The sequence below is a fragment of the Ranitomeya imitator genome, chromosome 2 (assembly GCF_032444005.1).
Source record: "Ranitomeya imitator isolate aRanImi1 chromosome 2, aRanImi1.pri, whole genome shotgun sequence".
NCBI lineage: Eukaryota > Metazoa > Chordata > Amphibia > Anura > Dendrobatidae > Ranitomeya > Ranitomeya imitator.
The window spans coordinates 396,587,741-396,603,409 of NC_091283.1; the positions used below are offsets into that span (position 1 = coordinate 396,587,741).

General features: G+C 46.8%; 1 protein-coding gene across 1 annotated transcript in view; it reads left to right on the top strand.

Annotated features, from left to right (window-relative positions):
* LOC138664138 (oocyte zinc finger protein XlCOF7.1-like) overlaps positions 1-15,669 on the top strand; it is a 74,149-nt gene that overhangs the window by 43,875 nt on the left and 14,605 nt on the right. The window contains exons 9-10 of the mRNA XM_069750579.1: positions 8,114-8,211; positions 9,269-9,368. Coding sequence (XP_069606680.1) covers positions 8,114-8,211; positions 9,269-9,368 — 198 coding nt within the window. The remainder of the gene's footprint in view (positions 1-8,113; positions 8,212-9,268; positions 9,369-15,669) is intronic.

Sequence of the window (15,669 nt, forward strand, 5' to 3'; positions counted from 1 at the left end):
GGAGCGTCCAGACAAGCGCTTTCAGAGCTAGAGATCTCTTGAGTCCAAATATCCCTTTTCTCCTGATCTCCGAAAACAATGGACAGAATCCCCTCCTGTGGATCCTCCTGTCTCACGTTTGTCCTCTAAAACTATCCGTTCCGTAACAGACGGATCTTCTATCAAAGATCCCACGGACGGCCTAGTTGACAGTCTCGCCCGTTCAGTCTTTGAGGCTTCAGGCTCGGCATTCTTCCCCTCCTTCGCTGCTACCTGGGTAGCCAAAGCCGTGGCTTTTTGGGCAGACTCTCTGCAAAAGGCCTTACAGAACAGCGACCTTTCTCCTGACGTAGCAGAGCTTGCAAATCAGATCTCCTTGGCTGGCAATTACTTAGTAAACGCTTCCCTGGACGTGGCCAACTGCTCTGCACTTATGGCTGCTAACGCTGTGGCGATTAGGAGAGCACTATGCCTGAGGAACTGGCGAGCGGACTCAGTGTCTAAAAAGTCGCTCACGTCTCTGCCATATCTCAGTGGCCTTTTTGGTGAAAAACTGGACATACTGATTTCTGACGCTACGGGAGGTAAAAGTACTTCCCTTCTCCAGCAGAGATTCAGACAAACGTTCTGACGACAGCCACAGACCCGGTTTCGGCCCGTTCGTGGAACCTACTCATGGCATTCCTCGGCCAGTTCCCCTGGTTCGGGGCGCCATGCCGCCTGAGACAAAAGCCCTCAGGCTTTATACAGGCCCAACCATTCCTGGAGGGGCCGCTCCACACAATCTAAGTCCAGTGGATCCAGACCCCAATCATCTTCTTCCAAATGACTCGCAATCCCGTCCATACGACACCAGCAAAGTTGTCGGACGCCTTCTCTCATTCCGTCATGCCTGGCTCGCCGTTGTTCACGACGAGTGGGTCAGGGATCTGGTGTCCTCCGGTTACAAAATCGATTTTTCCTCCCCCCCCCCCTCCAACCCGGTTTTTCGCTTCCCGCCCTCCCGAAGCAGGAAGGCGCGCCCGAGTTTTTTCCCAGGCCATCCAGTCGCTCCGACAAGACGGAGTGATTGTCCCTGTCCCAGAGGACGAAAGATTCCGCGGTTTTTATTCAAACCTGTTTATGGTTCCCAAAAAAGGATGGAACAGTAAGGCCCATCCTGGACCTAAAGCTCTTGAACGGATTTGTCAAAGTCCGTCATTTCAGAATGGAATCCCTCCGTTCCGTCATTGCCTCGATGGAACACGGCGAATTCTTAGCATCCATCGACATCCGGGATGCATACCTCCACATTCCAATCTTCCCGCCTCTTGACAGGTTTCTCCGCTTCGCCGTCGGAGAAGAACACTTTCAGTTCACGGCCTTGCCTTTCGGCCTCACCACCACCCCCGGAGTTTTCACAAAGGTCATGGTGGCCGTCATGGCCATTCTGCATTCTCGGGGCTTAGTCGTTCTCCCCTATCTAGATGACTTACTAGTCAAAGGCCCATCCGTCCGAGCCTGCGAGGAATGCGTCCGCATTTCCTTGGATACTCTTTCTCGGCTGGGCTGGTTGATCAATTTAAAGAACTCATCCCTTCTTCTAGCTCAACGGATTTCTTTCCTGGTCATGAACCTGGACACGTCCCTAGGGTTGGTGCTTCTTCCTCGGGACAAAGTCCTGGCTCTTCAACAGTGGGTTCTGGAAGCTTCTTCGGCCGCGGACTTCCTCAGCCGGCAAGGTTTTGCCTCAGGAGAGTGGTCTCTCCATCAGGACGTATTCCAACAAATCTGTCTTCGTTGGGGTACTCCGGACGTAGACCTGATGGCTTCCTGGTTCAATGCCAAGGTACCTCAGTTTGTGGCCCGGTCCCGGGATCCCAGAGCAATAGGAGCAGACGCGCTAGTCCTTCCTTGGAGTCAGTTTCACCTTCCTTACCTCTTTCTCCCCCTGCCCCTGCTCCCCAGAGTCATCAGGAAAATCAGAGCAGAGGGTGTCCCGGTAATTCTCATCGCCCTGGATTGGCCTCGCCGGGCGTGGTATGCAGAGCTGGTCCAGCTCATCACACACGTTCCTTGGCGCATACCAGATCGCCCAGATCTACTTTCTCAGGGCCCGATCTACCACCAGAACTCAGGGGCGCTGTGTTTGACGGCTTGGCCGTTGAATCCTGGGTTCTGACTCAAGCGGGTTTTTTCCGCGAGGTAGTTTCCACCTTGATCAGTGCCCGAAAGCCGGTGTCATTGCGCATCTACCATCGGACCTGGAAGATTTTCTTTGATTGGTGCAGAAGCAGAGGTCGCCCTCTGATGGTTTTCAACATCCCTACCATCCTGGATTTCCTCCAATCCGGTTTGGACTTGGAGCTTTCGCCGAGTTCCCTTAAAGGGCAGGTCTCGGCCTTGTTAGTCCTCTTTCAACGCAAAATCGCTTCCAAACCTCAGGTCAGAACGTTCTTTCAGGGAATCTCTCACGTGGTGCCTCCCTACAGGGCGCCACTAGAGGCTTGGGACCTTAATCTGGTCCTAGGTGTCTTACAGGAATCTCCCTTTGAGCCGTTGCAGGACATCTCTCTGCATCTCCTTTCATGGAAAGTGGCTTTTCTCGTCGCTATTACCTCGATCAGACGAGTCTCGGAGTTGGCGGCTCTTTCCTGTAGGACGCCGTTCCTTACGTTCCACTGGGACAAGGTAGTTCTCCGACCATCCCTTACTTTCCTCCCGAAGGTGGTGTCTTCCTTCCACCTCAATGAGGACATCGTACTTCCGTCTCTTTGCCCTGCTCCAACGCACCGCGTGGAGAAGGCTCTTCACTTCTTGGATCTTGTCAGAGCCCTCAGGAAGTACATGTCCAGGACGGCATCTTTTCGACAGACGGATGCTCTGTTCGTGTTCCCGGCGGGACACCGGAAGGGACTGGCCGCCTCTAAGTCGACAATCGCCAAATGGATTCGGTCGACTATTTGCTCGGCGAAGTTACAAAACGGCGTTCAGAAAGCAAACCGTCAGAACTCATGCACAGATAGAAATCAAACCTGATAATAAAGAACTTGGAAATCCGTCTTCGTTCCGCATCCTCTATTTTAAGAAGATGGAGTCCGTACAGTAAAACACATTTTGCTGGGAAAGTTGGATTAATAGCAGGTAGGACAGCTAACACTTGGTTCACAATCCATTCGGATTCGGAATCTAGCGTCTGCAGAGCAGGTTTGCAAAGCTGCAACCTGGTCTAGCCTGCACACCTTTTCAAAGCATTACAATGTCCATACTCAGGCATTTTCAGATGCGAGACTGGGTAGGAGTATTCTGCAGGCAGCGGTAGTGCAACTGTAGTCAGCAGGTGCCATAAGTTTACACTGTTGGGGTGTTATTTCCCACCCAGGGACTGCTTTTGGACGTCCCACGGTCCTGTGTCCCCTAATGTGGCGATGGAGAAATAGGGATTTTTGTGTACTCACCGTAAAATCCTTTTCTCCGAGCCACTCATTGGGGGACAAAGCACCCCCCCTTGTTTGGCTTGTTGCCTATAATAAGTGTTCTAGTCTTTGACATGTTGTTTCTATGCTTAAAAGTTTTTTTGTTAATCTCCTACTGCTTTGCTACGAACTGGTATTATCCGGAGCCAGTGGGTGGTGTATACTGCAGAGGAGGAGCTAACCCTTTTTTGTATTTACTTAGTGTCAGCCTCCTAGTGACAGCAGCATACACCCATGGTCCTGTGTTCCCCAACGAGTGGCTCGGAGAAAAGGATTTTACGGTGAGTTCACAAAAATTCCTATTTTCAGAATAAATAAAGAGCGTAAATCTCCTTATGTTGCGTTCTGGATTTACGGTATTGTGATTGCTGCGTTCAATCACTGGTCACAGCAGCGATGCACTGGTCACCCCTAAGATCAATGAGAGGCTGATCTCATCATAATTATAAGGTGAATATGCCTTATTAGGTTATCATACGCCGGACTATAGTTTTTGTAATTCTTGAGATATAATAATTTTACTCCAGATCTCTTCACATTTATTTTACTCAAACCTGAATTCAGGATAAGGATTAGAAGACTCTGAGATAACAGCAAGACTCCTAGGGAAATGATTTAGGCCTATTGACCTAAGATGAGACGCATGGGGACACTGTTCTTGGTCACTTGGCAGCTGTTAAGATGGCTACTTTGAGCAGGCTTGGAGTAAATCCATTTTTTAGATCCCAGGGATTTGAACTAACACATGTACCCTAGGCTGAGGCCACTGAGTCAGCTGCTGTATGATGATGCAAACTAGAAGGAAGAAGTGCCAAGAGACACAGGGTTTGTGATACACAACCAGAGCTATTTAGGTTATAACTGGCAGTGAGAACTGATTCTCAGATGCTTAAACGAACCTGTCAGCAGTTTTGGCCAATATAAGATACGGCCACTGCCTTTCAGGGCTTATCTACAGCATTCTTAAATGCTGTAGATAAGCCCCCGGTCTGACCTGAAAGATAAGAAAAATAAGTTTTATTATACTCACCCGGGGGTGCGGTCCGGTCCTATGGGTGTAGCAGGTCTGGGTCTGGCGCCTCCCATCTTCTTGCGATGCCGCCCTCCTGTTGCTTCATCGCTTCCCGGCTTCGCGCTCCTTCGCAAGTGTACTTATCTACTCTGTTGAGGGCAGAGTAAAGTAATGCAGTACGCAGGCACTGGGAAAGGTCAGAGAGGCCTAGCGCCTGCGCAAGGTAGTACTTTACTCTGCCCTCAACAGGGTAGATAAGTACACTTGCGCAGGAGCGCGAAGCCGGGGAGCGATGAAGCAACAGGAGGGCGGCATCGCAAGAAGATAGGAGGCGCCAGACCGGATCTGCGACACCCATCGGACCGGACTGCCCCCCAGGTGAGTGATGGACCGGTGAAGCCTGTTGTGCTAGAAGCCCTGATAATCAAACTGTTTTTTTGCTCAGCCAAACTCAGGTGGCCCAAATATCAGACTGAAAGTGCATGGCCGCCGGTCTGGTAGCCCTACTGCTCCAGGCAACACACATGAAGGCGACTCAACTTTGAGTACAAACATTTCCAAAAATAAGAGACAGACACCACTAAAGTGGCATCAATTTCCCAGAGTAATAATAGTATAATGGAGCTTTGACACCCCTTCCACTACCGTCAACCCACTAGATGGAGACACAATTTGTAGTCTCCGCATATCAAAAATTATTTCCACACACCACTGAAGTGGCATCAATTTCCCTAGGGTAGAAATAGTATAATTGCGCAGTATTTTGAAAACTTTTGTTGCTGGACGGGCTACTCTATTCCCTTTGACAGCCACCCATGGTTCTTTGCATGTGAAAAATGGTATACATAATAAAATCAAGTACAAAAATCTTGAACAATTCAAGTCACCAACTGGTACAGGAGGAGAGAGGACCGTGCCCGTAAGGGCTCAAAGTCTACAAGGGATGGATCAGGATACAGTAGGTAAGGGTAGAGCTGGTCGTGCTGCGGTATGGTGGAACGATAGTTACTGTAGGTTGTAGGCTTGTCAGAAGAGGTGGTTCTTCAGATTGCTTTTGAAGGTTTCCATCGTAGGCGAGAGTCTGATATGTTGGGATAGAGAATTCCAGAGTAGAGGAGATGCATGGGAGAAATCTTGTATGCTATTGTGGGAAGAGGAGATAAGAGGAAAGTAGTGATGTAGATTTTGTGAGGATCGGAGGTTGCGTGCAGGTAGGTCCTGAGCTGAGACGTGGTCATAGATGTATGGAGGAGACAGGTTGTTGTTGGCTTTGTATGCCATAGTTGGGGTTTTGAACTGGAGTTTCTGGGTAATGGGAAGCCAGTGAATAGATTGACAGAGAGGAGAAGCCGGGGAATAGCGAGATGATAGATGGATTAGTTGGGCAGTAGAGTTTAGGATAGATTGGAGGGGTGCAAGACTTTTAGAAGGGAGTCCACAAAGCAGAACGTTGCAGTAGTCGAGGCGGGAGATGATGAATGCATGGACTAGGATTTTTGCAGATTATTGATTAAGGGAAATATTTTTGAGTCTAATCGACTAAGACACCAAGGTGTCACTAGACACCATGTCCTGGAAACTCCAAGGCTTGCAGGATAAACCTCTGTATCTAACATGGCCTCCATCTGCACCCTTAACCTCTCCCTTAATGAGACACGCGCTCCAATAGTGCAGAGAAAATCCCACCCACCTTCTTACTGCACAGCCAGGGCTCACCACAATCAGGCAGTGGTTAAATGATATATGACTTTGAAATCGCAGTCACCCAGCTCAAGAGTTGTGGACAGCTATCCAATCCAAGTTTGAGCAATGACTGTCTCCACTGAACCTGCAGGCAGGGAAGCCCATGTGTGATAACGGTGCAAACGTGGTGGCGGTCATTCGCCGGGGCAGCCTCACACACATGCCTTGCATTGCTCATGTCCTCAACCTGTTGGTACAGCAATTTCTTCGCTACTATCCCGCCATGGATGCGCTGCTGCAGAAAGCACTGTTTCTTTGTGTTCACTTCCGCCGTTCGCACTCTCAGGTCATCTATTTGCATCGCTACAGAGGTCTTTCAGGCAAACGGTTAACTGGTTGATATGCGATTTGCCGACATGGGGTGGAATTCCACTCTGCACATGTTGCAGCGACTTTTGCAGCAGCGACGAGAACTGGCGCATTGTCATTTTGCATTAGCCTGAGTCAATGCAGTACGGATGTGGTGCAAATCTCGTTTGCAGAGTGAGCAAAGATAAAGAACCTCTGCACAGTTTCAAAATGGCTATTAAGATGGTTAGTGCAGATGATGATGTCATCAGCATCACTATTGCGGTCATCTACACGCTGGAGCACACTTTGATTAGTCTGCTGGAGGAGGTGGTGGTCCCAGAGGAAGACGAGAATACGGAAGGGGTATCAATATTTCTAAGTTCCGGACATTTATCACACAGGCGGGTGCCATGGGAGAGTGGATTACAGCGATCGAGGGGGCTCATGGTACCAGACAAACTGTTAATGAAGTTGCAGGAGCCGAGGAACAAATGGTGGAGGACGTGGAGGAAGAGGCGATGGGTGCGCAACAGTCAGGAGATGAAGAGGATAATGATCCCCTCTCTGTTGTCTGTACTTGGCTGGAGGAGACGGAGGAAGCAAGCTTGAGTGTTGCACCACCACCAACACACTGTGGACTTGGACCTCATGTAAGCGCGCGACACATGAGCACCTTCTTGCTGCAACATGAATCCCGTATTGTTAGGATTAGAAATAATGCTGACTACTGGGTTGCCACTCTGTTAGATTCACGGTACAAGAGTACATTTTGCTAGATGCTTCACCCCCTGGAAAAGGACAAGTGCATGCTGAAGTATCGAAGCATGCTTGTAGATAATCTTAAGCGTGGTTTTCCCCAAGACAGCACAGAGGCACACAGTGTGCATCGCAGTTATAGACTTACAACCTTGGGAATGTCGAGTCGTCAATGCAAAAGTATTAGCAACAGTATAAGTGGCTGAAGCAATTTCTGTGAGTCTTTTCACATATTTGTAGAGCAGCCCGTTCAACAGCAGAACGGAGTGCAAGTCTGACATAGTGAATGACTGGAGAGGATGGTGCAGAAGAATCTCAAGCTCAATATCAATGCCAACAGGGGGTTTGGACTCTTTTGCATTTTGGTCTTCAAAAATGTAAGAGTAGCCTGAGCTCATCTGTCACGCCTTGAAGGTTTTGTCATGCCTGGCAGCCAGTGTTCTCTCAGAACGTGTCTTCAACGCTGCTGGTGGTGTCGTAACGGATAAGCTGTCCCGGGTCTCCACCTCACCCCCTAATACTTGAGGACATCAGTAACCGGAAGATCCTAGAACTCCCCTACAAGATGATTAAGCTGCTGACTGGAGACTTGACACTGCTGGAAATGCTGGGTCATTTTTCAATAATGCTATGAAGGGAGCAGGGGGTGACAGTATCATTTTATGTGTCAGGTTCCTATAAGGTGTCAGGATGTCACAGTCTATTTCTCCATGAAAGAGTGGGCGTATTTAGGACACAAAGATCTGTACAAGGAAGTCATCATGAATGTACCCCAGCCCCTCACATCACCAGGTAATAGATAGGACTAAATACACATGGCCTATAATTACCTGTATGTAAGGAAATTAATTTTAATTCTTGTATGTGTTTCCTACAGATCTACACAGTAATAGGACAACACCAGAGGGATGTCCCCTTCCTTTTCTACCACAGGACTGTAAACAAGAAAGTACCACTGTTCTTCAGCATCATCAGGTAGATGGAGAGAAGGTGTCATGAGAAATCCCCTATAATGTGTAGAAGTAGTGAAGGTCTTGTGATCGGCCTTATTTAATCGACCAGTATTCTACTCTCAATGATTAATTTATTAGAGACCTTGGTTAGGAGTTTCCGTATATGAAAATTAGTCCCATGACCTCGGAGTGCAGCAGAAAATGAAGTGATCATTTTTTATTGTTAATCCACATGAGAATGAAAATACGAGTGATCTGAGCAACTCTGAATGAGGCACTGTCATCAGTGTTAGGGTCAGGATCAATATTTCAGAAACTGCCAACTTTGTGACATTTATACATACAATATGTCAGGACTATACAGAGAATGTTGCGATTGAGGATAAACTTCCATTGGAAGGGGATCATCTGAATGTTAACAATGCCTCAAAAGAGATAACAAGAACTGTTCTAAGCAACAGGTGGTACATAATTAATGGAAATAGCGACTGAATTCATGATAGAATAGGAAATTCGAGTGAACTGATTATTTCAGTCTGGTAAACATGGAGTAGTGGTTCGGGGATTGTTTTCTGTTCACATTCTGTGCCTTCTGATACTCTTGTATGGATGTTTGTAAACTGGAGCTTACCTAAGCATTGTGGACAACCAAGTTCATCACTTCATGGCAGCTGTTTACCCTGTGGTAGAAGGGTAATGTCCCATGCCACATGGTTTTGTAAAAAGGATCTTGTCTTCATAGACCAACATTGCAAGTGTAATCAACCACAAAGTGCTGAGATTCTGATGGCCACGGAGGTTTAATGCTCTACTAGATGGGTGTCTCTAATAACGTTGCGATTTAGTATTTGTTTTGTACTTGGTGGAAATCAGAGAATAAAGCTGATCATAGACATTAGATGTTGTTTGGATATTTTCTGGTAATGTAGACTGCTTGTTGGATTTACACAGGAGACCTGCCACTATGTGATAACTTCTGCTGTCATGTCATTTGTGGTCATCTTTTGAATTTACAATTTTTTCTATTCTTTCACGCACCTTTTACTTCTGTCTGTGACTTTTTACAATATTTGTTTCAGGTTAAAGATCTGACCCATATTATTACTACTGAGACATATGTGAAGGCTGATGAGTGGTGTAAAGAGGAGATTCCTACAGATGACTACATAGGAGACATAGGTGAGTAGTGACCACTAAATACAGAGGAGTCATAGATTTTTTTCGTACAGATGCAAATACAATTATATGATGAATGTTTATGGTGAATTACTCAGCAATTTCGTACTTGTTTTATTTTATTTTTTTACTGCATTGTTTTTGTAAAATTTCATTGGCAAAATGTAAATGATGTTTTACAGACTAAATAGAGAGAGTAGAGAATTATGTAGGCCTATTGACTTAAGATGAGACACATGGGGACATTCTTCAAGATCACTTGGCAGCTCTTAAGATGGCTACTGTGAACAGGCTAAGAGCTAGTTAATCCATTTTTTAGATCCCTGGGGTTGCCCTGACTTTCGCCCTTTAACTGCTGTACAGGGATTTGGACTTACACATGTCCCCTACTGTGGCCACTGAGTCAGCTGCTGTTCTATGGTGCCTGCTGGCAGAAAGAATTGTCAGGGAGTCCGCTCAGCACCAGGAGGTACGGGTAGATACAAAAGTGTCAGATGGGAAAAAAGTCAGGATAAAAGCCAAACTGAAAACCAGGAATATCCCCATAGCTTCTTCATTGGTATCACAGACTTGGCCATGTCTTGGATCTCTTTCATACCTAACAGACCGGACATTCAGTGTCTCCCACTCACACACCACCTGTCCCCTCGCCCCCTATCTGTTGGTGTCCCGCAAGGTTCAGTCCTAGGGCCCCCTGTTCGTTTCCATTTACACCTTCGCCTGGGACAGCTCATAGAGTCTCACAGCTTTCAGTATCACCTCTATGCTGATGACATACAGATCTATCTTTCTGGACCAGTTCTTCTCTGTTAGATTTCTAAAACTTAATATGGATAAAACATAATTCATCATGTTTCCCCATCTCACTCTACCCCCAACGGACCTATCCATTAAAGTAAATGGCTGCACAATTTCCACAGTCCCGCAAGCTTGCTGCTTTGGGCTAGCCCTGGACTCTGATCTCTCTTTCAAACCACATATCCATACCCTTTCCACTTCCTGTCGAATCCAACTTAAAAATATTTCCCGTATCTGTACATTCCTTAATCAAGAATCTGCAGAAACCATCATCCATGACTCATCATCTCCCTCCTCAACTACTGCAACCTCCTTCTTTGCAGCCTCCCTTCTAACCGTCTTGCACTTCTGCAATCTATTCTGAACTCTGCTGCCTAACTAATCCACCGGTCCTTCCTCTATTCCCCGGCCTCTCCCCTCTGTCAATCCCTTCAATGGCTCTCCGTTACCCAGAGACTCCAGTTCAAAACCCTAACCATGGCATACACATCCATCCACAGCATGTCTCCGCCATACATCTGTGACCTACTCTCCTTGTACTTACCTGCACGTAACCTCCGATCCTCACAAGATCTCCTCTCTCTTCCTACAATCGCATACAAGATTTTTCCTGTGCATCCCTCCTTTTCTGGAACTCTCTCCTACCATGGAAACCTTCAAAAGGAATCTGAAGACCTATCTCTTCCGACAGGCCTACAACCTGCAGTAACCCTCATTCCACCAAACCGCTGTATGACCAGCTCTACCCTCACCTATTGTATCCTTACCCAGCCCTTTTAGAATGTGAACCCTCACGGGCAGGGTCCTCTCTCCTAATGTACCAGTCGGAGACTTCTATAGTTTAAGATTGCTGTACTTGTTTTTATTATGTATACTTCCTGGTGTACGTCCAACATAACTGAACCCCATTGAATTCAATGAGAGGAAAAAACAAACGCATACACAACACCTTCACGGGGTCCAAGAAGCTGTCAAAACAGCTCAAATTAGGGGCAAACACCAGGAAAAGTGACATCAATTGCCCAGAGTACAAATACTCTAATTGTGCAGCATGGATGCATGGAACAGGGCTTGGACCAGCATTTCTAGCTTAAACATTGATCAGTAACAGGTGGATGAGTGACAGGTGTAGGCCTGGTGCTCTGAGAGCACTGCCAAATTCAGACAACGCGAATGAAGGAGACCTAACTTGGAGTCCAAACATTTCCAAAAATTAGGGGAAGACACCAGGAAAGATGGCATTAGTTAACCCACATTAGAAATTTCATAATGGCACAGCAGCAGTCAGCCATGTGCCATGCATGAGGTATCAGGGTCTGGGCCAGCATTTAGAGCTTTGAATTGAAGTTTCAATTAAGACGAGATGGGTAAGGGAGTGGTGTAAGCCTCCTTTGCTGGGAGCCCTGATACCTCATGCAACAGCGGAAACTGGATTTTTTTCCCAGCCACACATAGGTAGCAGAAATATCAGCTTGGTAGACTGCTATTGTTAGAAACATTAAGGCTGTGTGCACACGTTCCGTGTTTTTTCTCTATAAAACCGCAAAAAAAACGCATCCATTAAGCATCCTATTAATAGAATGTAATCCGCAATTTTTGTGCACATGTTGCCTTTTTTCCCCGCGAAAAAAACGCATCGCGGTAAAAAAGCAGCATGTTCATTAATTTTGCAGATTTTTTGCAGTTTTCCCGCTATTTAATGCATTGGGAAAAAATGCAAAAAATCCACACAAAAAAACACACAAAAACCAGGCAAAAAAAACGCGAGAAAAACGCATGCAGATTTCCTGCAGAAAAGTCCAGTTTTGTTCAGGAAAGTTCTGCAAAGAATCCTGACGTGTGCACATAGCCTTAATGATAGTAACATAGGCAGTGGACTGAAAGCAAGTGCAAGTATTTCCAAAAATTATTGCTGCACACCACTAAAGTGGCATCAATTTCCCAATGTAGAATAGTATACTGTAATTGCTCATCATTTTGACAACTTAAGTTACTGGACAAGCTGCTCGACTCCCTTTCTTTGGCAGCTGCACACCAGTATTATTATTATTATTGCTATAGCGCCACGGCACTTTACATATGAAAAGGGGTATACATAATAAAAACAAGTACAATAATCTTGAACGGTACAAGTCACCGACTGGTACAGGAGGAGAGAGGACCCTGCCCGCGAGGGCTACAGTCTACAAGGGCTAGGAAGGTGAGGAGGTCATGTTGCGGCTTCCCGCACAGACACGGAGTGATACAACAACGACAAGCACTGCATCCTCAGCCACAACTCTGTGAATGGTTTCTGCATCCTGATTGGCTGCCGGAATATCCACCCATTAAGTGAAAAAAAAAATACAGTCCGCCGCTACTCTGATATCTCCCCACACCAAACACATCACCCCGCTTATCATACAGCACCACTATCGTAGCCAAAGTCTTAACAAAAGCATTAGTGGAAACTTGATTATTTACCAAGCTTTAGCAAAATTTTGCGTATTTTTTAGGAAAAATGCTTTGGAATCTAAACACGAATCCGAATGTGCAACATTCGCGCCAAATTTGAGATTGGCAAACATTTTCCGAACAAATTTTCTCATTTCTAGCCATAAGTCCCAAGGAGTAAAACAGGGCTACTGAGTAGTCACCCTGTGTCAGGCAAGGTTTATGCAATATCCTTTCCAGACTGAGAGAAAAGTCATGGCAGTCTACAGAGAATCAGAGATTGTATAGTGAAGCATCAGTTTCCTCTAGGTCTGGCAGTTTTAGAAGAAATTGACTTCAGATGTCAGAATCTTTCCACTGAGAATTTATCATCTGAACTCAGAGCAACAGTCTCCCGCTAAGATAGAATTTTTTTTTCTGCACTTCGTGTGGCACAGCGGTATCCACACTGTGCAGTGATGAGGCAGTGACCCAGCAAAGCTCAAAGCAAAACGTGTTTTAATGTCCAACTCATAGAAATACATCACATGGTCTCCTCCAGATCGCAGCTGGGAAACATATCCTCCGGATCGCAGCTGGTAAACATGCCAGTCCACCTCCGAGACCAGTTGCTGTGGGCGACTGCACCGCCAAGTACGCTGTGGTTGCCAGGCCTTTTGGCTTCGCCTGGCCTGTGTTAACTCACATAAGTAGAGCTCTGCAGAGTCTTCTGTTCTGCACACTTGCAAAGCCAAACTGACACACCCAACCCTCTGCTTCAGGTTTTTTTTTGCAAAGAACCTGTGGTCCCGTCATCCCCATCCTGATATACATGGTCACATCATCCCTGTCCTGGTATGAATGGTCTCATCGTCCCCATCCTAGTATACATAGTCCCGTCATCCCCATCCTGGTATACATGGTCCCCTCATCCCCATATTAGTACATGGTCCCCTCATCTCTATACTGGTATACATGGTTCCCTCATCCCCATCCTGGTATAAAACGTCCCCTCATCCCCTTCCCAGTAAACATGGTCCCATCATCCCCCTCCTGGCATACATGGTCCCGTCATCCCCATCCTGGTATATATGGTTCCGTCATTCCCATCCTGGTATACATGGTCCCTTCATCCCCATACTAGTATACATGGTTCCCTCATCCCCATACTGGAATACATGGTTCCCTCATCCCCATCCTGGTACAGATGGTCCACTCCTCCCCATCCTGGTATATATGGCCCCCACCACGCTGCACACATAAAAACATAAACCGTCCTACTTACCTTATCTCCGCTCCCTTGCAGCGTTCTGTTCTGATGCCGGCAGCTGATTTCAGCTTGTAAGGAGTGCATGGCAGTGACGTATTTAGCTGCTTACATGCAGAGATCAGCTGCCAGAATATTCACTGCTCTCCACGCCTGGGACTATGGGCGTGGAGAGCAGTGAATATTCATCTTCTTTAATAGCAGGCCAATGAGCCACCCACCTATACCCTTGAATCAATTGGCTGGATTAAGGATTGAGAAGGTCCAAGAATCCTTGTTTTCAAGATGTTCCTGTAACCATTTGTCCCTCATTTCTTTAATTACCTCTAACTTGGCTTTTACTTGGAAATTCCCTGTGGGGTCTATGTAATAGCAACAGGTAGGGCCTATTACTTGACAGATCCCACCCTCCTTTGCAGTCAAGTAGTCTTATACTATTGTATGCTAGCTAACCACCGCAATAATCTGGCCCTGCACTGTATTTGTCTGATTTACTTTTCCTAATATTTCCTATATCTGGTCATTTAGATAGTCAGTTGATTTCACCAGTTTATCCCACATTTGTGTAACGAAAGGGTAAATGAATATACTACTAATAATCTTATTCCCTATCCCGATATCTAATATATTCGGTCTACCATTTGGTCTGGGATGGTTGTCTGCAGCTCGTTTATACAGGGAATGTTTGGGGACAGCGTTTATATCTAGATCATCATTCGGCAATCTGAATGTAGCAGGCATAAAGTGTTCTAAGGAGCAGGTTCCTTCTGCACGAGGGGGAAGCCATTATTAGGCCTGGTGACCACATACTAGCTTTAAATCCTTAGGCAGTATGCAGAGTATGATGTCAGTGGGTCCTCCAAGATAACAAATATATGTCAAAAGTACTTGCATCAGTGGTTTGGCACACCAAGTTTGGTTGTTTTGGAAATCGACCTTATTTTGTTGGCTTGCCTTAAAGGGAACCTGTCACCCCGTTTTTTCAGATTGAGATAAAAATACTGTTAAATAGGGCCTGCGCTGTGCGTTACAATAGTGTATGTAGTGTACCCTGATTCCCCACCTATGCTGCGCAATACATTACCAAAGTCGCCGTTTTCGCCTGTCAATCAGGCTGGTCAGGTCAGGTGGGCGTGGTGACATCGCTCTTTTCTTCCCCAGCTTTCCGTTGGTGGCGTAGTGGTGTGCGCATGTCGCAGTGACGATTCCACTGCGCGCACGTGAAGAAGCAGCGCACGATCTGCGCTATTACCCCCTGTCATCGGTGGGGGCGGCCATCTTCCTGGGGCCGCGCGTGCGCAGATGGAGTGCTCTGCTGCACGGGGCTTCAGGAAAATGGCCGCGGGATGCCGCGCGTGCGCAGAAGAGATCGCGGCAGCCATTTTCCCAAAGCCGAGTTTGCAAAGGAAGATGGCCGCCCCCACCGATGACAGGGGGTAATAGCGCAGATCGCGCGCTGCTTCTTCACGTGCGCGCAGTGGAATCGTCACTGCGACATGCGCACACCACTACGCCACCAACGGAAAGCTGGGGAAGAAAAGAGCGATGTCACCACGCCCACCTGACCTGACCAGCCTGATTGACAGGCGAAAACGGCGACTTTGGTAATGTATTGCGCAGCATAGGTGGGGAATCAGGGTACACTACATACACTATTGTAACGCACAGCGCAGGCCCTATTTAACAGTATTTTTATCTCAATCTGAAAAAACGGGGTGACAGGTTCCCTTTAAGCTCAAAGGGTATTCAAATGGATCAAGTTGTTCACAAGTCTGGGCAGAATCTGTAAACCACAACCACTTTTTTACTGAAAACAAATATCACAAA